The sequence below is a fragment of the Lepidothrix coronata genome, unplaced genomic scaffold, assembly GCF_001604755.1.
Source record: "Lepidothrix coronata isolate B3197 unplaced genomic scaffold, Lepidothrix_coronata-1.0 Scaffold35, whole genome shotgun sequence".
Taxonomy (NCBI): Eukaryota; Metazoa; Chordata; class Aves; order Passeriformes; family Pipridae; genus Lepidothrix; species Lepidothrix coronata.
Window position 1 is genome coordinate 1,924,649 of NW_016690215.1, and position 27,517 is coordinate 1,952,165.

General features: G+C 37.0%; 1 protein-coding gene across 4 annotated transcripts in view; it reads left to right on the forward strand.

Annotated features, from left to right (window-relative positions):
* Positions 1-27,517, forward strand: part of WWC3 (WWC family member 3) — a 97,328-nt gene that overhangs the window by 50,047 nt on the left and 19,764 nt on the right. For all 4 annotated transcript variants that reach the window (XM_017812328.1, XM_017812329.1, XM_017812326.1 and 1 more), the window contains exons 6-11: positions 2,063-2,192; positions 7,822-7,971; positions 9,486-9,559; positions 18,612-18,854; positions 22,000-22,089; positions 23,241-23,815. In XM_017812328.1, coding sequence (XP_017667817.1) covers positions 2,063-2,192; positions 7,822-7,971; positions 9,486-9,559; positions 18,612-18,854; positions 22,000-22,089; positions 23,241-23,815 — 1,262 coding nt within the window. The remainder of the gene's footprint in view (positions 1-2,062; positions 2,193-7,821; positions 7,972-9,485; positions 9,560-18,611; positions 18,855-21,999; positions 22,090-23,240; positions 23,816-27,517) is intronic.

Sequence of the window (27,517 nt, forward strand, 5' to 3'; positions counted from 1 at the left end):
TATAAAAAACAGAAAAAAATTACCAGACAATAAATAACAAGTAATTTTGTAAGCTACTTAAGTCAGTTTGGGTTGACAGCAATACTGATTTAAGCCTAAATACTTTTGGCAGTATTTCTGATTCTTTCCTTAAACAAATTTCGATTCATAAGGCGGGCTCCAAAGTGATGTCTAGGAACACGAATATGTGTGTTACTGGACAAAAATCTGGTTGAAATGAAATAATTTCCTTTTCCTGAAATGCCACCTTGGTCCTAGCAAACAGTATAATGAGGCATTTTCGTGTCCAGTGTTTGGATGGAATCTACATTCTTAGCATTACAGTCACCTTCAGATAAAAATGTGCTGTCTTTTCCACGTGACTTTTAGTGAATTGGATTAGTTGTTTTACCATGGTTTTATATTTTCAGGACTTTAACTAAAAATTAGTGAAGATTAAAAGGAAAACAAAACCAACCAAACAAAAACTCCAACCTTAATCCACATGAAATTTAAGTCCTTTCTTGTTCTTGAACCAATAATCATAAAAGTTTATATATTTTCTTATGTAACATGGCAAAAATTGTGTTTCAGTTGAAATCTTGACATTCAGACTTATTTTGTGTCGTCTCCAAAAGCAGGAACTATCAGAAAAATACCAAACAAACCAAAACCGTAGAAACCCAACCTGTGGTTTTTTTCCTAAGTATTGTGAGCTGCACAATAAAACCACAGGATTTTCATTCAAGCCTTTTTATTTTTCATTTTAATATTTTAATTTTAAAGCGAGTAATTTGATGCAAGTGGAATTTCACTGATTGTATTTAACTGACAGAACATGCTGAGTGTTGCTGATACTCTTAGCTTAATATAATACCTATCTTGAAACTTTTAGTTATTCTCGATATTTTAAATAGAGTTCGGATATTCTTGTCCTATATGTATAGCACACCCTCTCCTACTACATCTTTTTGAAAACTGGTGCCCTTTGTAGTGACCAGTGTATGTTTTTACCTTTAATTCTGTTAACCATACACCTTTTCCTGAAGATGTTTGTTCTGAGCATTGGCTTAAGCACCATTACACATAGCTCCTTTTTTCTACATGCACACTTTGTATGCTACATTAACAGGAAAATTGAGTTTTTAATATTTTAACTGGAACTTAACATGATTTTCTCTAATTGCTGTGGACAACCTATAAAACTTGTTAAAACCCTATGGCCATTTGTTGTAAATCCAGGACCGAATGATTATTCTTTTAGGTTCAGTGGGATCTCTGGTCTTGTTCTTTATCTATAAATCAAAGCAAATTATCAAGATGGTACACTGGATTATGCTTCTGCATCCTGATATGTTGTCCTTTACTGTTGAGAATTGCTGGAAAAAAGGTTGAAAACTCAGCCAGTAGATGTTCCACTTGAGAGTTTTTTATGTCAAGATGGAAACATTAGTAGTACTTCAACCTTATGTCATGATTAGTGCTCTTGTTCTTTGCTGAGTTTACATTTAAAATCTTCTGGGATGGTCCCGTGTCATGATTTTAAGTGCAGGATGATGATGTCTTATAGAAAAGATACTCAAAGATCCTTAAAGAGCATGAAAGCATTTGCAATAAAATTTTAGGAATTAAAATTTTCATCCTGAGAAAATGAATAGCCTTTGTTAGAAACTTCTAAAGCAAGATCAGATAAAAGTCCTGGAAGAGATATTGCAATGTGTAGTGCTGCATGGAAAATGTGACAGCTAGACTGCAACCTTATCTTTTGAGTTACCACCACGTAGGTTAGTTTTAGGTCGATTTTACTTTTGTTGCTTGAAATAGGCCACTGACATTGCCCGTAGAAAGCTCTGTATTAGGACATTAAACCGAGGAAATTTGTTGGTTCTGAAGAACCTTGGTAGATAATTGCTTTGCTTTGTGTTTAGAGTGGACTTGGCACTGAGTGCTATGTTAGTTCTGAGCAGAGTATAATTTTATTTCTGGAAATGAAGTGGTATATGAGTAAGCAAGCGATCTTAAGAAGTCTATGTGCTTTCTAATTATGTGAAAATTCCTGAATTTGTCTTAATCTTTTGAACAGGATTGATCGTAAGATGTCAAATGCTCATACAAATTATAGACTGGATGAAGCACAAGCTATAATGAGTGAACTTCGAACCATAAAGAAAGCTATATGCACAGGTGAAAAAGAAAGGCAGGACCTTATGCAGGTAAAAAATATGCTACTAAACAGAGAGCTGCTAAATAGTAATTACCTACCGCTATTTTCTTGTTAGGGATTGCATTGGGTTTACCAAGTTTAAATAATGAAGTAGGGTGCCCTAAACTGATTTTTCTGTTTGATAATTACCAATATCAAGCAGCTCAAAAAAGGTAAGTAGTCATTTTCTTTAGTGTGAACTCATAGTTTTGTACACATTTTGCATTTTTGTCTTAGATAATGTAGTTACCTAAGTTACATTTAGGTCAATGTCTTTATTGAATATAGCTTTCCATTGTTGCTATGTCTAAGGCTGCCATGGAGTAATTATGCTGCATTTAAAAAAAAAAATCTTTGTTTTGGAGTATTTGTTTTTCATTTTGTTTAATGTCTCTTTGTATTACCTATAATGAAGTAAGATTGAGAATTCACGTGTGAAAATGTTTACCATGTCAACCATGTTTTTCCAAGTATTTCACAAAACTGGATCTCTATGTTACTATGTCACTTTTTGCCCCAAACTCTGAAGTACCCACATCAAAGCACATGTTAATTTAAAATGTTCTCACAAAACCCTAAAGAGTATGATTAAATACAGTGTATACAGAAACCATAACGAAACCTTTAAATTATTTTATGAATCAGAGCATGAGGATTGAGGGGAGATACATACCTGAGTAGTGGTCTAACTTTTGAATGGATTCTGCATCCTGCTTTGAGCTTTCAGTTGTGTGTCTGTGTTATTAATGTGATAGGGACTTGATCAAAGGAAAATGAGCCTCTGCCACCACAGGGACTTCAATATAGACTTGCTAAAATATGCTGCAGATACAGAGAGGTGATAAGGGCAATTCTCTTCATGCAGTCTTCAAACCTCTGTATGAAAAAAAGACATCTTTGTTATCTAAAGTTTTGGAACTATACTAAATTAGTATTGGTATTCAAACATTTTCTTTCAATTTTCTCTGCAGTAGTTTTTTGATTTTTTTTCTTTTTTTTTAATTGTTAAATGATATGGGTAGCTTATAATCTACATATAATGAATTTCCATAGTTATACAATTACTCAGTCTCCAAAGCATTACACAAAGGTCATTTGATGGACCACAAATCCTTGTTCAAGTAGACAGAACACTTAAGTTACTATGAAAAGTTTCTGCTTTGGCAGCTTTTAACATATTTGATATTTTGGGTTGGCTAAGTTTTAAAGTGATTCTCAGCCTGCCACATGCCTGGCTAGCAAGAAATTATTAGAAAGGCAGTTCTTCATGGATATGGTAACACACATTTTAGGAAACGAACTGGTAATATAAAGACTTAAGTGTGAGATCTTGGAGCAACTTAACTACTGACCTTGTTTTCAGTCCGCCAATACATTTTTTCCCCCTCTTTTCCTAACATTTTCGGCCCTCAGTGGCAGTAAATTCAGCTGTAAACATTGAGATGCTGAAAATCATGTATGTTAAACCAACTTTAAGTGCACTTGCAGTTTCTTTAAATAAAGTGTTGAGCGAGTTAGAAGTCTGGGATCAAGCTTAGCATCAAGGATTGGGCAATACTTGCAGAACCAGAATGTAGAGGTTGCACAAGACAGAAGCAAAAATGAAAAGTGTTTAGTCCTTCTTCGTGTGTCTACATGAAATACAGGAAATATGAGTCTAGGAAGTATCATTTTTTTAATGAATCTGTTGTGATAGCATCCGATAACAGACATATAGTCCAGGACAATCTAGAAAACAGCTTCCCACAGGAGTGTAGCATGCAAAACAGTTCTCCATGTTTTGTTGCAATGGTAATAAGGAATTAAATGCCATAGTTTACAACATCTACAGTTGTCGAAGTTGTGTATTTCTGCCAACTTCTGCAAAAATATCCAGCTCTCTGCCTGATACTTTTTTAATTTTGACCAAAAAATTACTTTTGTTGTCACCATAGTTACCTGTGCTTTTGCTTTTTATAATTACTTGAAGATTATTGTTCTGGATTTATTTAGCTTTGTCTAAGAAGTGCAAGTCTATTTTAAGTATCTTCCTAATGAGTTCAGAATTTGATTTTTAATTTTCTATCAATATTGAAATTGTTTTGTCCTTGAAAATGCTACATTTTAAAGCTATTGGTGGTAAAACAAACTTTGTTATGAAATCTTTTTTGCTTTGAAATTTGTTAATAGAGTAGTTTGAAGTATTGTGTAGAAAGATGGGGATTTATTTCAGAGAAAGGAAGTAGACAGGGGCCAGTGTTAGCAACAGAACTAAACATAGTAGAAGTGACTCAGTCTTGTGTAGGTGCTTGGAAAATTGTAGCTGCTGTAGAAATATGATAATTGGATTTAGTTGTGTGGGAGAAAAGGTTGACAAGGAAAGGAGAGGGTGGTCAAATTTAAACTGAATGCTGTGGTTACAAATAAAGCCAAATATGCAGTGTCAGCGCTCCAAAACAGTGGGTGAACTTTTTATATAAGATTGAATAATAAAGGTGTATGGTTAGGTTCCTGAAAGCAGCTTGTTTGTCTCTCCTCCCCAGTCTCTTTCATACTTTTTTTTCTGTCCCAGTGCACATGTGCTTTTAAAATATCGTCCTTCATCCTTGGGAAGCACAGGAATTTGCTTTTTGTGTTTTTTTTTTTTCTTTTCATTTCTTTTTGTTACCAGTGAGATTGGCTAAATAGGTTAGATAGTGTTTTTGTTTTTGTTTTTTTTTTCCTTTTCATTTCTTTTTGTTACCAGTGAGATTGGCTAAATAGGTTAGATAGGAACTGCACTGAAATTGTGCGGAGAGCTCCCAAATCAATTGGCAACAGACAGTGATGAAATGACAGTGCTTATTTGTCTCTTTTTGGGTAAGTCTGGGCTGCTGTGCTTAGAACTTCACATTAACAGTAGGCTCTCTGGTAGTTTCTGCAGGATTGCAATAAACAATTGTTAAATTCTAGATGAAAGATGGATGCCTCCATATAGCTGGGGAGGAAATTACTCCGAGCAGTTTATGTAAATTGTTTCTATTTAAAAGTAGTGTAATTTGGGTTGTAATTTTCCACATTAGGATTGGCTGTGTTTTCACTCATCCAACTATAAGGACTCAAGGCATTTACGCTTGCCCTAGGGCACAGTCACCTGTGAACATAGATGTAAGTTAATGTGATGCTACTTGGTGATTGCCACCTGTCAAATGCTTTGTAGTTTGTAAGTAGTGACCAGGGTTCAGCAACTGTGCCCAGAGAGAAAGCCTGGCCAGCAGCCAAGTAGCCCTTCATTAACTGCCAGAGAGAATGCTGGAGGGTGTCTGGAGCATACCAAGAGCGTATAAAGTAGCTGAAATACAGGCAAAAATTTAGATTTAAATTCTGGCATCAGGATCTGTGGTGTTGCACATACCTGTAACATAATGTGTGTTAGCCAAAGAGGGCAAATGGGACATAATTTATTTGGGAGAAACTGCAGGCTTTCTGAAACCTGAGTTTTTGTTCATGTGACTGGCCATGCTTTACTGGGAAGAGGCCATGATCTGAAATTATTATTTCCATGTTTCAAACCCACTAGGGTTCCCTCTTGATCCTCCATACAACAGGAGACTTGACTGGATGATTTCCAGTGAGTTTTGAAGAAGAAATTTAGACAGGAGTCTGCAGTTTTCTTAAAGTAAAAGACACTTCTTTTTTCCATGCTGTGGAGCAGTTTCTTTCAGAGCAAGTCTTGGAGGATAAAGGGACATGAGCTAGGGCCTTCTTGGCGATGTAACTTCAAATTGAATTTTGCTGTCTCAGAAATGAGAAGAAAATATTTTGTTCTTCATATTAAGATGGCTCAGTTCAATTGGAAGGTGGCAGAAGACCTGGCTTTTCTGGAGGACCCAAGACAAGTAAGGTTTCTGGAGGCAAGTGGTGGTAGCCTTGTCCCACTGCCAGCATATCTGGCATTGCTCTGCACTGTCCTCCATCCCTGCCAATGCTGAGCATGAAATCCCAGCCCCACTCAGACCCTGTAGTAAGAGCAGAGAGAGACTGAGGAGGGAGCAGCACCTGGTCTCTGACATGTAGTGTGTACCTATGTCCCTCCTTGCCTTTCCTTTCTCCACTTGAGGGGGTGTCAGGGAGGAACACAGGCCCCCACATTCTTCTAGCCAGGAACCTGCTTGTTCATTCATCCTGTACCACACTTCGTGTTTTCCCTCTTTTTCATCTCCAGTGGAGGCTGGCCTGAGGGAGAGACTGGTATATGAGAGTGAATGGATGGACTACGTATGATGGAAATGGGGGCCACCAGAAGAAGCTGCTTTTTCTGGCCAGTTTCAGGCCTGCTGCAGTTCCATCCTATGAGATGCTTCCTAGGCTCTGAAACCAGATACCTAGGATGGCCATCTTCAGGGTGGCCTTGCTGTTCCTATCAACAGCAAACAGTTCTTGTTACACAGATTCATTTCTGGACTCCATTAGTTGAATTTGTTGTAAGAAAAAGCAGCATTGCTGTGTTATCTTTTTTAAATTGCACTTTGAGAAATCTCCTGATAATTGGATATGGACAGTAACCTGGGCTTGTTGCAAATCACCAGTGGTCACTGAGATTCCTAAGGGTCAGCGTTTTCTCGATGCAGTGCTTCAGATTTTTTTCTGATTCTGTAGTTCAGACACTGGACTAAGCAGTTTTAGATATTTTTTTTTTTTTTAAAATCTGTATTTTTAGAACCAGATTGTTTGATTATGATGTGATTTATAAATTACTACAGCTCCTCAAATTTCTGATTTTTTTTCCACATTAGTTTGTCCTTCATCTTCTGGTGAGAGGACAGAATTTATTTATTTATTTATTTTAGTATTTGTTTGATGTTTTTTGCTTACGGTCTCTGTCATAAATGACAGCCTGCACAGTGATTTTTGTTACTAATACTACATTATCTGTAATTTTTGAAAAAGAGAGAATGCACAATGAGAAAATAAAAGCAATGTTAACAATTTTATCTTTTTTTTTTTTTAGGAGTTTTAAGAGCCTGTCAACCAAGCTTATATTGTCAGAAAAGTTATTTTTATGATTTTGTGTGATTCTGTTGCGTTCCCCTTTGCCCTTAAAGACTGCTTGAGTCTGCTTTACCCTGACAGTTTGTGTCATTGTCTAGACATTTCAGCGATGTGCCTTGCTTAACCCAAAGTGTAAAATATCTCTTAACTATGTGAACCTTGGGTAAGAGAGCACAAGGGTGAAATCAGCTGTCATAAAAGTACAATCAATACAAGGTATTCATCAAGTTGGGTGTGATAACAGTAGTGGCTAAGGAATGTAACCTGTGCAGAAGATGGCAAAAGGGCAGGTGAATCACATTTGTCTTCCCTATCAGCTAATGTGAAGTTGACAGCTGCTAGATTTAAAGAACTGCAAGCCATACAGAAGATAAAGCATTCATAGATCTGAAACAAATAATTTAAAATCTGTTTACTGTTACATGCATCTTTAAAAGGGGAGGTTTATTTCAAAGCAAAGCTTGTGCATGTTAGTAACACTGTGATGCATTTTACTTTCTGTAAATAGTTACTCTGTAGGCAAACTATCAGTCATATTTCTTAAATACAATTTTCCTAATTTGTTTTCTGTTATTAAAAAGTATTATAAAATATTTTTTCTAATTTAAAAAAAATCTCTTCTCCTGTAGAGTCTGGCCAAGTTAACAGATGGATTCAGGAATAGCTGTTGTATTACAGATTCTCTGCAGGATCTGCAGCACAATTCTAGTTCGCTCAGTGACTCCTGTTTACCTCAACAACACTGTGATGCTTGTTCTCAGACTGACATCACTGGAGAGGTATGTGTTCCTGTGTGAAACATTTGCTGTAGGAAAATAGCTGGGTTTGAACTATAGTGATACGTTGTTATTTCCTGTTTTAATTGAAGAGGTGCTGGCTGGAGCAGAACGAAAAATACAAAGCAATATTGGTGTTGAGGGAATTGCATTTGCTTATTGTTTCCAGAGTGTTTGAGCTGTGGGCTTGGTGGTTCTGCTGCTTGAACATGGCACAGGGATGTAGGGACATTGTTCACAGGTCAGTGACAGGTAAAATCAGCTCCTGGACTCAACCAGCCCAGCAAAGCACGTCTCATGTTACTACTTTGGTAATAAAGCATTTGCTTCTGTGGATGATTGATACCAAAGTGAGAAGACAACCTGTTTGTAGTTTGTTAGTACTGCAGTCTGGATGTTATAAATCATCTCAATTATTGGCTCTTATCATCCCATCTGTCCTGTATTGTCTTTGTTCACTGATGACTCATTGTCAAGTTGGATGTCTCCAGAAGGTCCCTACAAAAGAGGAAATTTTGTGTTTTTAAGAAGATACACTTCTCAAGAATCTAAGAAAACTTAGCTAATGCTAGGCTGTCTTTGAGTGTTAGGTAGATGGTGTCTTTGGGATGACATTTTTCAGATAGGTGGTGAATGGGATTATTGAATTCTGAAAGGAATTACCAAAAGGAACATAGCAGCATTTTCCCGTTCCAGTACACATTAAATGCTGTCCAAGACAAGTACAGTCTGAAAATTGTGTTTATCAGGTATAAGTTTTTTGTAAGGAAAATAAAATTACATATTTATGTTGATTTTTCCCTGAATTACTGGTAGTAAGATGTGAGTAGAAAAAAGGTGGATTTTTTACCCATGTTGTGATGCAGAGACCAAAACCAGCAGCTGGATGAGAACTCCAGGGATGCAGCAATGCACTTGCATAGGGACTTAAGTTGTAACTTTTAGACCATACACAAACTTCTGAGTAGGGAACTGCTAATGCCTTAAGAATGAAATTGCTGTAGGAATGGAACTGTATACAGTAGGAGTTGTAATGTAAATACACTTTATAACTGCTTCAAGGATCAGGTAATTTTTTTGTACTAATATTTAAAATGTACTAATGCTGTAAGTGTTGGGTAACACATCACAGTAGAGGGAATGTAATGTGAATTGCTTCTAATTAAGCTATCCATAAAACAGCTGTATCAAATAGTAAAATATTTCACTTTTTGTGTTTTAGGCTTGGATAGATATGAAAAGCTTTGACCATTCATCAATGATTTACTTTGCTAACTCTTGATTTCCGGGATCATAATTTATTGAAAGGGCTCTTTTATCTTCTGTATTTTTAGCAATAGACTAGTTTTGTATTTCTAAAGCATAAAATTGATTTTTATTATGTTATTACTTAAAGCATGAAGGGTTTTTTAGTGAGTCCAGTAAGTGAGACTAATTTATCCCTTTATGGTTAGTGTTTTTAAATTCTAATTTTTCCTCTCTTTTTTTCCCCTGTCCTCGCTCTTCAACTCTGCAAGTTTGGGTTTGATGACAAAACAAGACTTGTAGACAAAGTAAGACTGAACTGGCAATATGAAGAGGCCAAGAAAAGGTAATTAAAGATAAATTTATTGGGTTTTATCTTTACTCTTGTGATTAAAATTTTCAAAGTAGAACTGGAATCGGCCTTCCTGCTGAAACATCGTTGGAAAGACTAATTTGTTCAGCATTGAGTAGTTCACAGATAATAAAATTTTAGGTAAACATAAGAGTTTTTCATAAGATTATTATATTGTTTGCAGAGATAAAGCTAAATGTCAGCCCTATTCTACACTTGTATAAACACAAAATTGTGGTAGTTCAGTTAAACTGTTCTACATTTTTTCACCCTCCTTCTCAAACCTCAGTATAAACAGTTTATAAATTTACACTTACCAGCCTCGTCTGTCAGTATATCCAAAGCTTTGCATACCTGTGTTCTAAGTTCAGTGTACTGAAGTCGTGAACCCAGTGTGAAGAAAGAATGCAGAACCTCACGTGAGACAAATGAAGATGTTCAGAGCTGAACAAAAGGGTACATAAAAATAAACGCTGAGATTCAAAAAAATCGATAAAAGTGAAAAAATGATTAATTGAAATAGATTAATTATTCACTAAGTCATTCAGTCTGGTTGCTTATTATAAGAATTTCTCTTGTGGAGGTCAGTCGCGCAGTGTTTTTCCGTGAGTTTCTAGAAGTAGTCTTTTCTTATTTAGTACTGTTTTAAAAGTACTATCTACTTGTATGGTTTAGTGGAATCTCATTGAACCTCATCGTTTTCAAACTATTTGCCACATATTCAGGACAATGGTGTGGGTATAGATGATGACTCAAAGACGGTATTTAATGCACTTATGATTTTTTTAATTTGTGCTGATAGAACATTCTGTTATTGATATTGACTGACACTTAAAAGATTCTGTATAGTTAACTTCAAAAACCTTAGTTTTAAATTTTTATCAAGTTAGAACTTTTTTTTCTTTTCGGTGTTGTCTATTTTTCCACTTTTTTACATCTCTCAGAACAAGGGTTAAAAAAAGAAGTTCAATGCTTTTGCCTCTTTTTTTTCATATCATGGTGACTTTTTCTTTAGGGGAATATGTAATGCTGTCGTGTCTTGGCAGGAATTGGAAGCTTTATAGACAGTTCACCATTTCGTTGTTCTTGGAAAATTTATCCACATTTGAACACAGTACAGGCTTCAAAAAATTAAACTGGTGAAAACATGTTAGATAAACATAGCTAAATCTTCAGGATTTGTACCTTGAATGAAAGTCTGCATTGTAAATACTGTATGTGAATACTGGTGACGGTTACCTAACAAAGCTTAAATAACTGGGGAAAAAAGAACAAAACAAAAACATGTCAGTGTCCTATTTTGTCACAGGCTTAACACTTAGCACTTACTAGTCCAGTGGTAGTTTAGGGACTCATTGCTGAAAGAAGAACGATAGAATTCAGTTTTACACTGTTTAGTTTAACAGAGCCATTGATGCTGTGAAGATTGTATTAAAATGTTTTAATTCACTTTTCTGACATATCTTTTCGGTGTGTTTTTCAAAACAATTCTTTTTTTCTGGGTTATTGCAGGGAAAAGATGGAGTGGTGTTTTTTTGGAGGGGGCAGAGGTGTTGGGGTTTTTTGGGTTAATTTTTTTTTAGTAGCAAAGCATTTCTCAGCTGGAAATGCTGAACATTTGTTTCTGCATGGAATGCAGTATTTCTGAACATCATAAGTGAGCTGGGGTTTAATCTTAATTAAGTGTAGAAAATCTGGGTAACTAACCTTCCAACTAGAGAATGGTAATTGCAGTAAGAGTAGTTTCACTGTCCTGGGATAGTAGCTCTGACAGTGGTCTGTTATTTACCAAAAGCATGTTAGTTGCTTTAAAATAGTAGCCTTATTCTGCACAGTGTGTTGTACGGAAGTAATCAGCTTTCAGCTTTTGAGTGGAACTGCACAAAGCTCATTGCCCCTACCAGTTATCTCTGTGGTTGCATTCTTCATTTATCATGCATTCCTTCCCCTTAGCTTGCTGGCATTTCTGTAGAGCTTGTGTTCGTTCTCCCTTGGCTGGTGAAATAACTACTGTTACTGCGCAGTGTGGGTGACGGAATGTGCTGTGATGGATTAAAATCTACAAAGTAGAAAATTAAAATGCTACAGTATGTCACAACTGTAAGGCAGTATTTATGACTACTTGCTTGTCAAGTGGAGTGTGGAAACGTATAGCAAATAAGTACAATAGACAAACTTTTAATGGGAGACCTTTAAAATGCACTGTTGGAGAAAAGCATGTCTTTTGCTTTAAAGGAAAGCAGGCAAAAAGCCCTGCAAACTGAGGGACAGTGTTGTGTTTTAGTCACTCTTGTGCATCTAGCCAGATAAAAGCAGAATATATGCCATATGTAGTAAGAAGTCTTTAAAAACAAAAATATGTTCTCTGTATATGGAGTCTATGCAAGGAAATGCACTGTTGGGATTTCTGAATGAACTATCTTGAGGAATTCAGGAGATGAGACCCAGTGATAGCAGAAAAGTTGGCTTACACTCGTGAAATATCTCTCTTCCCTCATAAAAGATAATTTCATTTTAATTCCTGCTTCAAAAATCTCTCCAACTACTGAGTGGTTTGGCCTTTGAATAAATTAAGACATTCACATAGGTTCCCCCCCCCTTCAGTTTCCCACTGGAAAGGAAGGAAGGATGATTTGCAATTTAATTTTTCCCATGAGTATTTCAGATGTTTTGTGCTGTGGGTTCTGGCATCTCCAGCACACTGGGGAAGAGATCCTCTCCCCTGTTTCTGGTCCAGGCTCTGGGAGGAGGTGTGTAAGTTCTACTTTTTAACTCACCAATCATGCTGAAGAGAGGCTCAATCACTTTTCTTCTGCTCTGTACTCTTCTTCTCTGTGCCGCTCTCCCCTCCCCCATTATTTCTAAATAAACTGTACCTTATTTCCATGAAATTTCTTCTCTCAGATCTGTCAGTGTGGCCCTCCGGAGAAGCAGGAGGGAGGGAGGACGGTCTTTTTGAACAGACAGCCCCAAGCTGCCTGGATAAATACTGTTTTTAGTTTCAGTTGCTATTTCAGTGAGACCACCTCTCATGAAAGCATTTGCACACTGGAAAGTGTACCCCTCGAGCACTTTTCTGAATAGACTGTTTCATAGAAAGAGAAATCAAAAGCAAATTGTTTTTCTTTGATAACTCTTAAGTTGTGCAGTTCAGTATAATGACTACATGAAGTATATTAGCAAATGATCATGAAATGTCATTGCTGCAGTGCCACATGTCCTTGAATTGTATTAACTGGTAGATGAAAAATGATCCCTCCGATAAGAAGCAACAAAAGCTTTAACTGTGATTTTTTTTTTATTTTACTTTTTAATAGTCCAGTCTGGTGGTAGCTGACTTTAATGAACTAATACATCCAGGCATCTTCAACCAGCTTACCTAATTTGGGTGAAAAACCAGTAGTTTGTTTGTGTCTTCTGTAAATTTGAATTCAAAGATGTTACTTTTTATTTCATTTCATAGAAGCATACACTGGCTGTCAAGAGATTTATTTTAGCCTTCTAAAAGCCTTTTCCTCAGCTATGCTTAATATTTCTACATTTTCTTTAAGAATGTTTCTTCTTTCGGTTCAGTACAGTTTGTTGCATACTTGTTGTCTCTTTTCAAAAATTAAATTCCAACTGGGCTTTTAAAAACACTAGCACAATCAGAAGTGTGTCAGTGCGGTTTGAACTTGTACTGACAAAATATGTGTTGGTTGGATATTGGTAGCAACATTCCAGTACTTATACAATAGCACAGTCAAGTATTTTCCTGTTAAACTTCATCTTGTGTAGGCGGGATTCAAGGCAACTAGCCTAATACCTAGTGAAATTCAGTAAGTTGTATGCTTTATTCCGCTAAACTAATCTAAAATTCTGATTTAAGCATGAAGTAATCTGTTCGATATCATAAATACATGGCCCAGCCAAACCTTAATCTCCCAGTGTCAATTTTTAAACATAAAACAGTTTCTTTGGGTCATAAAAGGAGCTGAGACATGCTTTTGAACTGTCTTTAAAGTTTTCATCATACCACTTCGCCTGTGAATTGGGGAAAAATACTGATTCCTCTCCACTGGTTTTTAGTAGGCTTTTGCAATTTTCCTAAATTTCAGTACCGAGTTTTATCTGCAAAATGCCAGTGGACTCTAAAGGTTTCATGAGTTTCTTTAAGCTAATTTAAGAGCTCGTTGTTATTGAATGAATCAGGCTGCCAGGAAGGCTGGATATTCTACAGAGCGTACTTGTGTTGTCCGCCAAAGCCACAGTGGCACATACTTGCAGGAACAGCCAAAGTAGACACAGTGGAGAAATTTTGTGAGCGTTTGGCTGAGTTCCCCAGCTTCTTGTTCTTTCCATGTCTTTTTTCCTCTTTCTTTAGCCTTCCCCTCTTTGGATATAAATCATAATCCATGCTGAAGTGGATCAGTAGATGCCAGAAATTACCAAGTTCTTACACCCTTCATTATGTATCTTCAGTGCCACAGCCACCTCCTCTGGGTGTTGTATGTCAGAGAAGTTCCCTGTTACCTGAAGTGTCAGAGAACTGGATCCAATTATAAGCCTAAAGAAAAGAGTTAAGCAGGGCTGATTTATGTGATCTTAGCCACTGTTCTCCTTCAAATCATAACTGTGGAATTTTTTCATTATTTTATCCCCACCGGTCTTCCCATTCCACGGGTAACAAAGGCCTCAACTCTAGAGTGGTCTGGTATGTCACCCAGAAGTGTAGGCATTTAAATGTAGGGGGATATTTTTTGTTTGATTGGTTGATTTTTTTCTCCTTGGAAAATTCAAACAAAGTAAGTTTGAAGAACTTGTTTAGGCTAGAAAGACCAGAGCTTGTAGATTAGGAAGTACCAACTGTATGATACTCATAATTTGTCCTTTTTATGAGCATGAGTTAGTATCTTTTAATTGATTCAGGGCATTTCCCTCCCCAAGACACTTGTCTTATTCAAAATCTGAGTAATAGTCTAATTGTACTTGTAAATCACTCATCTCACAAAAAGTAATTTTTACTCACTTCTCATATTTAATAAATATCCTCAAGCTCTTGAGCTCAGCAGTATAATTTAGTTAGTGCTGGATTCAGATAGCAGTCTTGAAAGTGAGGTTCTAGACACTAATGAAATCTTTAAGGTTCCCCAGATATTTTCAATGACAGAAGGGTTGCCTCTTTTGTCTGGGGGGAGCTATATAGATCTGTAATGATTCAGACATGTTATTAAATTTAATTAAATTCTATCTAATTAAATTTTGGAAATAAATGCTTTTCTGCCCCCATGATGTATTTTGTGTAGTAAACTACTGACTGTACTGATCTCCACCCTCATGCCCTGTCTACATTATCTTGGGCGAGGCATCGTTATAGCTACCTTGTATGGCCTTTTCAGGGCAAGTGTGCTGTTTCAAAGCAGTGTTTACTTAAGATCATCAGGTTAAACCTTTGTCATCCCATCTGTACCCCTCCTGCTTAACCAGAAGCTGTTATGTTCATCTCTATTCAAAATTTTTAAATACTGAAATAAGCAGCAAGTCGGTCTGCCTACCTAGGAAACCAGTCATTTGATACCACCTACTCCAGTGTGGAATGCTAGCTCCTCAGCACTTGTTATGCAAGGATGGGAATGGGCAAAATGCCTGGAATGTTGATGGCTCAAAATTAACTGTTTTTTCCCCAGGAGTATGTTAAATTGCTGTATCAGTAGGGACCTCAGTATCTGGCATTAGGCCAGATAAAAGCATTCTTTTACAGTGACTGTTCTTAAAAAGTAGTATCTTAAAAACACTCAGTAGGAAGGAAAATGTGTTTGAAAAACAGAGGCTTCATAATGGATCCTAAATATTTTTTTCCTTAAATTGCAATCTGTGTGAAGTCATTGATTTATTTAAGTGGATATTTAATGTAGGTTAATATATGCACTAAGTTTGAAAATGGAAACCAGCCACTGTTTTGTAACATACCAGCGGTGAGAATGGCTGGTGTAGTATGGGCATAAAATCTGGCCTAGATGAGCATAGTGAAATGGCTTATTTATGCATTTGTTGTGATTGGGAAGAAAAACCTGTGTTCGAGAAGACAGATTTTAACTGTGGAACACGCATAAGAGGATATTTTATTAAGGTTTAGTAGAACTGAACATGACTCCTCAGATATTTTTCTTAGTTTTGAGTGAGTGAGACCATAAAAGCCTTAAGGATGTTTTCTAGCCAAGGAGATAAATTCTGAAAAGTTTGCCACTAGTAGCTTTTTGGAACAACTTACCATACAGAGAGAGTCCTCAGTGGAAAGCAAGCAACAAAATTGCCTCAAAACTTCAGTTCATTTGCAGGAAATACAGGCTACAGAAAACTGGCTTATTGGTGCTTCAAGATTCCTGCATTATGAAGTGTTTTGTGACTGCTTTTTCTTTGTTTAAAGGGAGAACTCTAGAAACAAGAAGAGCTAGCTGAAATGCTAAGTGTCGAGGGAATCAAAGTAAACACCTAATCAGATTTTGGAACTCTTCAGTGATACAAACCCTTGTCCACAGCAGTACTTTTCCCCCTTTAATAGCAGTATAATTAAGTTATTGTATGACAACTTCCTACTTTCAAAGCATCACCATAACAGAAATTGAGGGGAAAAAACAAACTTTAGGCTGGAATGTCATACACAAAGGGAGTTACGTGCTCTCAGCAAGCTCAAGAGTCTAAATTAAAACCTCTTGTATTCAGTGAGGGTGGTGTTTTACTCTACAGATGAGTGGCTTCACTGGTTCAGTAGTGCTGAAAGGGGTGATCCCACCTTCCCCTCTTCCCTGAACATACTTCTCTCTTCCTTGTTGCTTTCATTCGTGTTCATTTGCCCCTATGGTCAGCTTCTTAACCAGCTCACCCTGCAATGTAAAAATAGCTAGCAAAACAATTGTGAGTGTTAAAATGGAGAGGGTCAGTCCTTCAGCTGTCTTGTAAAACAACCCAGAGACTTCACCAGGTGAATCTCACGTTCTTTTGTCCACAAGCTGCGTAAAAGCTTATGAACATGGTCACTCAAATAGTCAGGGCTCATCTGATTCATACTTGCTTGCCAAGCTGTGATAACTTAATTGTACCTGAATTCTGTGATTCTGTTGAAAGGACCTTGAGTCCTTTCATTTGGCACTGAACACTTGAAAATCAAGCTGTATATGCCTTCAGGAGTGTTTGCTGAATCTTTAACAGCATAGCGGCCCAGGCAGGGGAGAAGAGACGTCCTGACTCTGCTTGTTCTTCCTGGCCCTGACATTTGGTCAATGGGGCGAGGTGTTCTTCAGGAAGCTGCATCTGGAATTCATGCACAATAGCTGAAGCATGAAATATGTAGACTGCATGTATTGATTCACAGTGGTGCTTTCAGTAGATATTGGCAGGAAGTTGGTTATTAATGCAAGGAGAAGGAAATGGTATTGAAGGACTTGATAAAATACTCTGCTTTAGACTAAAATATAACATAAAACACAATTTCTTTACTTACTGTAAATGAAATCTAAGGGGGGATCACAGTAAAATTCATATTCCTATATGAATGCAGTCATTGCAAAATGACTTATATTGATACTTTATTTCCCTTCCCCAGATAATAAGACGGCCAGATACTTTCCACATGTCAGTATGAAATAAACATTGCATAAGCTTTTATTTTCAGATGGGGGAAACCTTGCCTTTGTCTTGTTTATGCCTTTCCTTTTATTGTGAATCACATTTTAGCACACTGTGGATCTTCTGTTTGCATGTTATGTGCTTTTACCTTGCTTCATTTATTATTAACTTTTCTTTCTTACCAAGTAATTTTGAAAAAAGATTACTTAAACTAACCAAAAAGAGTGAACCATATCCTACTTTTATGGCTGCCTTAAATGTGCCTTTATTTATTTAGCTAGTTAGCTGAAGGGTGGTAATCTTTTATGGTGCACTGAATTTTATTTGAATGCTACCATTTCAAAGTGAAGATGAAACTTAGATGTAAACTGCATAAATATTGTACAGTTCTCGAGTTTCAAATGTCCAAAAATCAAAAAGCTAGATTTTCTCTTATTTGCTTTTTATTTTAACTGTAACATTCTGAAGTGTCTAAATTGTCATTGTAAGACAAACATAAATACCTATCAATAAGTGTTCTCCCCTCTTATGCTTATATATCTTTCAGTTCTGCCAAAAGAAACATTTGTGAAATGTCTAGCTTTACCCTTTTTTGTAATATTGATAGAAGTTCTACATTTGTTTTTAAAAGATCATTTTCTTAAAATGTCGACTATGGAAGTATTCTTACAACTGTTGTTTCATGTAATAGTTCAACATCTTGATTTATAGGAAATTACTTTTGACTATAAAGAATACTATGGGAAAAACATTATGTTAGCTTATTTAATTGCTTGATTTTATGATGGATTCATATAAACCCACCTGTATTTTTAACCAGTAAATCTTTTTTCCAGACCTATATTTCTGTTTTACTGACAGCTTATTTATTCTTAAAGTTTTGTTGTTAGTTTAAAACAACCTAATTTTTTCAGCCAATCCTCTATTAGGTGAGACATGAATGTCTGGACCTGTTACCACTAGTTATGCATCTCACCTTCAGCCCCTTCAACTTCTTCCTGCACTTTTGAAATCCCAGTTTGAGATCTTATCATAGAAGAATGAGGAATGAAAGGAGATTCAACTTCATCAGCTCTATAGGCAGGAAACTTGAGCTGTAAAATATCGATTTATTACAAAATGAGAAAGCTCTGAAATCGGTTAAAATCCATGTGATAGATAAATGCACTGTAGTTCTTATGCAGTGCATTAGGAACGCTTGCAGTTGTTTTAAAAATGCACAAAACAACAAAAAACCCCTCAAACCAACCAAACAAAACCCCCCAAGAATCCACCTCAAAACCCAGAAACAAATAATCCTTCCAAACTCGTCTAGATTTTCTTGTTCTGAAATTTAGAAGAAAAAAGGCACAGGAGTCAACAGGCTTCACCTTTTGATAATTTTCTTCTTACTTGTCTTTGTCTCTTCTTAATTTTCAAATGTATTTATCCTCTTTTAAAGAGTTTCGAATATACAACAGCAGCTGGCCTTGCTAGATAATGAATCTTGGCCAGGAATGGCTGAAGCGGACAGGGACCGTCTTCAGCTCATCAAAGAGAAGGAGGCTCTTCTTCAGGAGCTGCAGCTCATCAGTCAGCAGAGACGATCCCCAGAAGACATTGCACGATTGGAAGATGAAAAAAGACGCTTGGAGGATGAAATTCAACGGGCTCGAGCAACGTCTGCTCATGGGGCCACTGAAAGGTTTGGGAACTTAAATAATTTTCTTATCTATTGTAAGATCCATATTGGTAGTTTCAAAAGGAAGAGCAGGGAATTTCCTTAAGGGGAAAAAAATAGTTACTACAGTAGTTTGGTTTCAGAAAAGTCTACTCCTGACTGCCAGCCACTATTTAATTCTGTCTTGAAGTTTTCTGGAGTTGCAGTGAGATTGACTAGTCAGTTTTCCTTTCATTTGCGTAAAGAGTGAACGGGAAGACAAGATCAGAATAGAGTCTGAAAAGATGCTTGGAAAAAGTGATACTGTCTGATAATAGAGACCTGAATAACAATTCTTCTGTAGTGAAAGATTTTTTCTGTTATTTGCAGTAGAGTACTATTCATCTCCAAAAACAACAGAACAAAGATCCTTTGCTATATGTAGTTTCTGGCTTATAACAGGAAGGTTAAATGATGACCTTTTTGGTGCCTTTTATATACATTTCCTTTTCATTTGCAATCTTAGCAGTGAGAGCACATCCCAACTCAGACATTCAGAGAACATAGTAAACAGAGTCATTCTTAAAACTTAAATATCAAGTTATATGTAAAATAAACAATCCAAAAACATATTAATGGAAACACTGTGTTTATTTTGAAGTTGCCCAGTTTTTCCTGTAGCCAAAGAAATGGACAAAACCTCTTAACCTCTTTTTACTGTAGACTGCTTCTAGTGAAAGCAAGAAACTACTTGTTATTACTTCTCTTGAACAGTGGTAAAACCTCATGTTTGACCCTTCAGGAAAACCTACATGAACCAGGTTTAATGTGATCTGTGCAAAGGTTAATATTTACACAATTAAGACACTTTAAAAATATTGGAAAGTGCCTTCCATATACAGATTCTGACAACTTCAGTTCTTTTGAACAGGCTTACTTCAGACAGTAAATTCAGGCAATAAATAGAAAATTCACAGCCAGCCTACAGGTCAGTGTAATATATTTTGCAATTTTTGCTGTATCGTTACATTGGCTTTTCAGCTTAAGCTGACAGAAAAGGGAGTTCATTTTACACTGCAGTGCAGTAAGTTTTATTTGTTGGTTTTGGGCTCTCGTGTTAGGTAGTTCATACTATATTGGCAAGAAGGCCATGCTATTTTTCCATGTAGTTCATGCTGTGGAAACCAGCGTTCCAGTGTGGTACTTGATGTTTCAAATGCTAGCAAAAAGTTGAGTAGAAGTTAGAATAATATTGATGGACACTCTATTTTTGTATAACTAATTGGAGGAAAGCTTAACTATTAGTAGCCCTAATTGATTTGGTTTTTTTGTTTTAGACTGAGGAATAACCAAAAACCTTCCTAGTTTTGCTTTTCTATTACCACTTTCTTCTAATCGTGAAATACAGAGGATTTTCTTTTTTAAATTATTACCAGTTCTGTTCTATTACTGAGTATTTAAGACAGAATTATGGACAGATGAAAACAAACTTAAAATCAGTATGACAGAGGTGGGAAGGTTTGATTTTTGTTTTTGTTTTTGTTTTTTTTTAATTGTTGTAGTGTTGGTTTTTGTAAAATTGGCTGATAGCTGTAGTTGGAGGCATTTCTTCCCTTTTAGCACAGGTACCTACCTTGCAGCATTGATCATTGTGGAGTGTAGGTTCCTAAGTTTGTTTCTTAAAGTAGATAGTGTGGATATCCCTGCTTTCCCCTGCAAGCTTTTGAGTCAATTAAGTTTCTTGCATCCATTCGTCTTTTTCTTTTGGTTCCTGCATGCAGTGCCTGTATCATGTAAGTTTGTGTAGCTGAGCTGCAGCCTTCCTTGGGCCACTGGGTCGACCTGGTCTGGGTTCCACAGCAGCAGGAGAAAAGCGTCAGCACTGCACCGTGCGGGTGTGCAGCCCCTGCCCTGCGGTTGCAGTGGAGGGAGCCTTCCCAGAGGGCTGTGGTGGTGCTGGAGTGTAGCGCTGCAGCCCCTTGCCAGCATAGGAACTGATGAAGTTGGAGGCCAAAGAGGTTGAGAGATTTATGTTTCTAGTGCTAACAGAGACATACTTTTTTTCATATCTTAAGCATCCAAAGTTTATTGAAACTAATGCTGCTGTTTTATCCAGGAGAACCCTATTTTTGCTGATTTTTTTTTTTAATTTTTTTTTAATCCTGCACTTTAACATGTTGAGTTCAACAGCCATCTTTGCAGCTGAAGAAGGTCTGAGGCACTCAGATAAGTTTGATCTGCTTTATCCAAGCTGTCTGTCAGAATCCAAATTTCTAGCCAACTTCTAAATGCAGGGCTGGAGTAGTAGCTTCCTGGACACAAAAATCTACAGCACAAAGCACAATACTACCCTGATTTTAGCTTGAAATTCAGTGACTAGGCTTGGAAAAACAAAACACCAAGAATATAATTCTTGATCCAGAAAAAGAATAAATCAATAGATAAAATCTATCATTTGGAGTTCTAATAATCTCAAAACGCAGAATTTAGGATATCTTATAGGTGTGTGAGATTGACAGCATTAAAAGTACATTCTGTTTGTGTTGTGGAGTAGTACTGAGTAATTCAGCTGCTTGTTTTTAGAACGGACAAAAAAAGTTGCAGCATGAGATTTTTGTCATAACGTAGTATTCAAAATGCTGTATCACCTGCTTAAATATGATGATATATAAATGCACCTAAAACACCTAGAATAAGAGTGTAAGTTTGACTTTTATGGTTACATTCAACAAAAAACCTCCAGAAATTTTCTTTTTATCTTTGAAATTTTATACTAATTAGCTTGCATAATAGGGCTATTTGGAATATTTTTTTTCCTGAGAAGCTGGAAAGTCATAGGATTTTACTGGCAGAATCAGGTTGATGCAAGAGAAAAAAAATATAGAGTCTCATGTTTTTACCTAGGACTTTGTATGACTTTGCTAATTGCTGTAATGTATTTTCAGCTTCATAATTCTTACATTGTGCCTCAATTACTTTTCTTGTCTGGGATTTTGGCTGGAGTTCTTGTGTTCTTGCTGGAATTATCATCACTGCATATGAGCAGCATAAATTAAAATTTTTCATTTAAGTTTTTTTTTACATTCCAAACTGCAATGCAATGATATTTTTCCATAATTGGAAAGCTCCTAGCACTTCTTGAACACTACTTTGATGAAAAAAATAGTAATATGTATCTGTTTAATTATAGGATACTGTTACAGGAAAAGAGAAATTGTTTGCTTATGCAACTAGAAGAAGCTACACGTTTAACTTCATATTTACACTCCCAGTTAAAAAGGTAAGTTATGTAAAACCAGCAGGTTTTGAAGTTTAACTGCAGTAGAGAAAAATATTAATGATGTATGAAGTTTACTTTTTTATTCTCCTGTGTATGTGTGCCAAGTAAATTAACTTTTTACTACATTTATACAGTTTGGTCTATGGAATGTGGTGATTTGAATGGAGTTTTATAAATAGTTTTAGTGATGGCTATTTGGGCTACATTATTAAGCACATCTGTGAATTTTGTATTTTATCTGGGAATTTTATATGTTATCTCCTTTTCAGAAAATAAGTCCTTACAACCTGTTGTAATACTGTTACAGTTTTACTAATAAGAACTTAACATTCTTTTAAGTTCTGTGAGTTTTTAATATTCTGATACCTTCTCTAAAGGAGGGGTTTTTGATCCCTGGTGAGATGACAAAATTTTGCCATTTAAATATGAGAATGTGCTAAGACCCACACAGAAGCCCAGAATGTTTTGCATATTCACACTCACAGCTGCCTCTTAGATGCAACTCTTGGGGATTCCTCAGCTCAACACCACACCAACATCAAAAGCTCAGTTCCTGCTGTGTCTCACTTCATCTCTCTTTGTCACTTATATTTTTCTCTCCCTTAACTGTGAGTGGTAAGAGGAACTGGAATAGGATTCAGCCCAAACTCTTTTTTTATTTTGCACTGGAAAAACCTGTAAGAGTGAAGCTTACACAGCAGTTTGACTTTGCAAATCCTTTTGCACTTCTTCTCTGTGGATTGTTTATGACCAATCTTTAATGTAAATTTAAGCTGGATCATGGTAATGTATCCTTCCTGGCTTTACATTGAGTCTGCTGATCCAAAGCCTGCTCTGGCCTCTTTTCTGCCAAATTACAGCTGCTTACATGTTGGAGGAAAGAGTAGGCTCGTCCTGTTGGACCGTTTGTCTTCAGGCACTTGGCCTTGATTTGGTTGTCACATGTGCTGTTTCAGTCTTGATTGTGCTTGAGACCAGGGCAGGAGACACAAGCCTAGACATTAAAATGCCAAATCATCTCTCTGTGTCACCATGCTGAATACATATAAAATTGCTTGTGTGATCTGGATTGATGTTTTCATGTCTGCATTGGTGTTTCTGATTATATTTGAAAGGGCCTTTTTTGTTTTCTCTTTTTTTGCCTACCGTAGTCTGTCAGCTAGCACCCTCACAATGTCCTCTGGCAGCAGCAGGGGATCCCTGGCCTCCAGTCGAGGATCCTTGGCCTCCAGCAGAGGCTCCCTCAGCTCAGTCAGCTTTACGGACATCTATGGCCTTCCACAGTACGACAAATCAGACAGCGTTACAGACTACGGGCAACACTTGCGCTTTGACATAATTCCCTTTGAATCCCTCACGAAGGATGTGCCATATGTCGATCCCATTGGACACTCGAATTTCAATAAGCAGCGGAGGTCTCTGGACACCCCGCAGTCCCTGGCATCCCTGTCATCACGGTCCTCCTTGTCGTCATTGTCCCCTCCAAGCTCGCCTCTGGACACCCCATTTCTCTCTGCGTCTCGAGACTCTCCGTTGGCTCAGATGTCAGAAGGTTTTGAGGAGATGGCAGGCATAGGAGCCCTGGAAATGCTCAGGGCTCAGACCACAGCATTGGGTGACGATGATGCACAGGGAACGAGCTCTTCTCAGACGTCCACTTACCCTCTGGACAGTGAAGGGCTACGAGAAATGGGACCACACCTGACTGCTGTCCAAACTGGTGGAGGTGAGTTTATGGACATTAGTATTGTATCACATTATCATAGAAAATGTCACACAGACCTAAGCATACCAGCACAGTAGAGATTGTCCCTCAGTTTTACTAATATTACTAAATACTACTATAGACCAAAATACTGCTTATTTTCCTACCATCAGTTAAAAATTACATAGTAGCTGTTAACTGTTAAAAAAGCCTGACCAAAAAACAGGAAAAAAACCCCCAAGCCCAAACTTTAGGTTTAGGGCGAAGAAGTGAAAGAGTAGAGAAATGCCTGTGAATAGATCTCAAAACAGTGGTGCATTGGGTGGAAGAAAGGGAATGGAATATAGATTTTCTTTGGAGTGTAGCATATCAAGGAATTGGTAAGAATTAGTAAGGTATTAGTAAGAAAAAGCATGGGTTACTTACTTCTGAGGCCCCTAGTTGTGCCCATGTTGCCATTTTCTGAAAATGTAAAGCAACACAAACACAGGGGAGATAGGAAAGAATCAACAACCACCCCCTAAAAAAAACCCCAAACACAAAACATGAGGTGATTCTGCTGACAGTGCTTGCTGGCCGGCTGACTCCGTGCTGAATTTGTACACGCCCCAGACCAGGTTCTCTTGTCCAAGTTCTGTGAGAGGAGCAGAACCTACAGTGGCATGGCTGTCAGGAGTGCATGATGCACTCATGAGCAGAGTGCTTCATCAGCAAACCAGCATCTTTTGTAGGGGCTGCGTGAGAAGTATTGGCTTGGCTGGTTGTCTCCAAGTACTTGTGCTCTGTGATGGCAGAGGAGTGATGTGTGCAGTTACCACAACACACATACTGTGGAGTTTTCGTTTCCTTCTTGACTGTGAAGTTCATGGACTTGCTTTAGCTTGCATTGGCAGAAGCTTCTGAGGCACTGCAGTTGAGAAACATAAATTAGAGAGATCAAAAGAGGAAACAGAAAACATTCTAAAAAAATGAAACAAAATTAAAAACCTGAGCATACAAGCGCATGACAAATTTATTTTCCTGTTTTAACCAATCAAATTAAGAACTGCTGTTAATATGAAAGAGAGTATTCCTTCATGATAACATTTTTGTATTGGCTTGCTTGTTTTTCTAATAAAATCAAACCAGTAGAGAAATGCTTTTTAATATTAAAGGTTTGATTCCCATCCCATTTCTGTCTCCAGAATTCTGTGTTAGCAGTAGTGTAAAATGTTGTATTTGGGACTTAGGACATCAGGAATAATATGAAATATAACCAGAGAATGTATCATCTTATCCTGCCGAAATCTTATTTTGTCAAGTGATAATTTGAAGGAACATTGGCAGTATCTACAGAAAAACTTTCAGGTTTTTATTTTTATAAAGAAAACATTGCTACTGTGCTAAAAAGCCTCTATTGTTCAGTGTTTGAGTCTAGACTTACCTACTTTCCTTGGTGCAGCTAGCATTGCCAGAAGATACTGCTGCAGAATTTACTTCTACTAGTTGTAAACATTTCTAGTGCCCATACTGTAGCTTTCAGACCAAAATAAATAGAATTCCAGAGACCAGCATGTAAGCTTGTGCTTAAAGTAGTGCCATGAAGAGGCTTCCTGAGGCTTTCTTTAAACCTCAAATCAGACCACAGCATGTCTTCATCCATTGTGGTAAGTGAAAATATCCAAGTAGTTCGTTTATAGCTCGTTCGTGTTTCCTAGAAGTGAAGCCTGGTGTGAGGGCCTAGGGAGCAGTATAGGATGAGGGTCAAGTTCCTGCTTTGATTTTCCATTTCTTCTTTCTCTATTACGTTTCCACACATTTCACATTTCTCTGAAAACCTCTGTGCCACCTGCTGTGGCACCACAGTGCTGTGGTGTCCAGCTCCTAGTCTGGGGTTACAACTTTTCTCTATGTACAACAGGCTATTTTGTGCTGCTTTTTGAGGAAGAATGTATGGTTCAAAAGTAACCAGGCTGCCTTTTTATGAGACAGGTTTTTTTTTTTTTTTTTAGTATTTGCATTTGAAAATGATTGATTTAGAAAACTTTGTTTAACCTTTCTGATTTTTGACTACTTTTTGCTTCACACTCCATAGCTGGTGGTTTGCAATTGTAACACAGTTGTTTGCAAGTACCAGTTGAAAGTTTTGAAATTATTTTGGTTTTGTACTCTTTTATTGGAAGAATTTGATGGAGCATCCAGTTCTTATATTACAGTTTGGGAACCCCCAGATGTTGGGGCGTTTTGGGTTTCAGTGAGGTCCTAGGCAGTGTGCCCTGCTGCTGCCACCCAGTGGTCTGGTAACATAAAGTGACGCTTTAAAACCAGTAAGTCTTCGTTCCAACAAATCTTTTGCCTCTTCCTTCACTGGTTTTCGGGGCTGGAAGGATTAACACTGAATATACTGCATGTACTTTGCACTGACACAGCACTTGAGCAAGTTCAAGGGTTTTTTCAGGAACTGCAGTTTTGATGTTTAGTTGCTGATCTGCTGTTTTATTGTTCTGCATCTGTCACAGGGACACATTGTGAAATATGCTATCATATGTGAGTGGAGGGAATGTGCTTGAAAAGTTAAATCCATCATATTTATAAAGCTGGGAGTGGGAGGAAACGTGTTAATAAAACAGCGGGGTTTCATATCTTCACTATCTCTAATCTATACTAAAATAATCTTTCATGTGCTAATTTCTTTTAATGCCTAAATAATCTCTTGTTTGCAAAATATCGTCATAGGTCTAAAAGGTGATTTATCACTGTATGCTTTTCATTTTGTCTTGTTTCTCATGCGGCAAAACAGAAAAATTCACTGTAAGTGAACCTGAAATTTCTTATTGTGCTGTTTTTGCCTGTAATTCCCAGTGTGTTTTTCTGTGTGAAGTGCTGGTTGTTTTGTTTTGGTTAGTGGTTATTTTTTAGTTGTTGGTGGTTGGTTTTTTTTTTTTTTGAGTTGCATGAGAAGAAACAGGAGATTTTGCTACATTTGGTTTTGTTTGATATTGTGCTGTATCTGTTGAATCATTCTGGCATACTTAATTTTTTTGCGATGTCAACTAAACAATACATTCACAGCTGTAGTTAAATTCCTGGGAGAAGTGGTTTCTGATGTTCAGCTTTATTGTATCATAGTAATGCCTGACAGCATCTTGGTAGGTAAGGTCAGTTTGTATCTGATTAGTTTTTAGGAGAGTGTTTTACTGACATGCAGTATTTGTAGTCTCCTATGCTTGTGAAACATGCTTTAGATTTATTTATGTATTTTTTTAGCTAATAGCTAATTAAAGTTTGGGCACACAGAATTTGCTTTTTCAACTAATCACATTGAGAATGTTCTTTTATTCAGGGCTGTCTTATATTTATCAAGCTTTGGCACCCAGTAGGTCTGGAAAATCATATACACTCTTCACTGATTTTGTTATTTAAATAAGAAAATTAAAGGTGATTATCTGTCTTAGAAACTTAATTTTTAAACAATTCAGCAGTGCAAGGTCTGTAACCTATGCTAAACTTTTTCTGTTTAAACCAAAATCTGATGTCTCTTTCATCTTGACCAATTTTTCCTGCTGATTTTTCCCCCTCTAGTCAAGGGCATATTTGGTGCATCTCTCCCAAATTTGCTGGGATTATCCAGAGATTATTGAATGCTTCCATGGCCTGCACACAGTGAGCAAATCATAATCAAGTTACAACATTGTTGTAACATGTCAGTTTTTCATTTCGTTGTATTGGTGCTTGAAACCAACT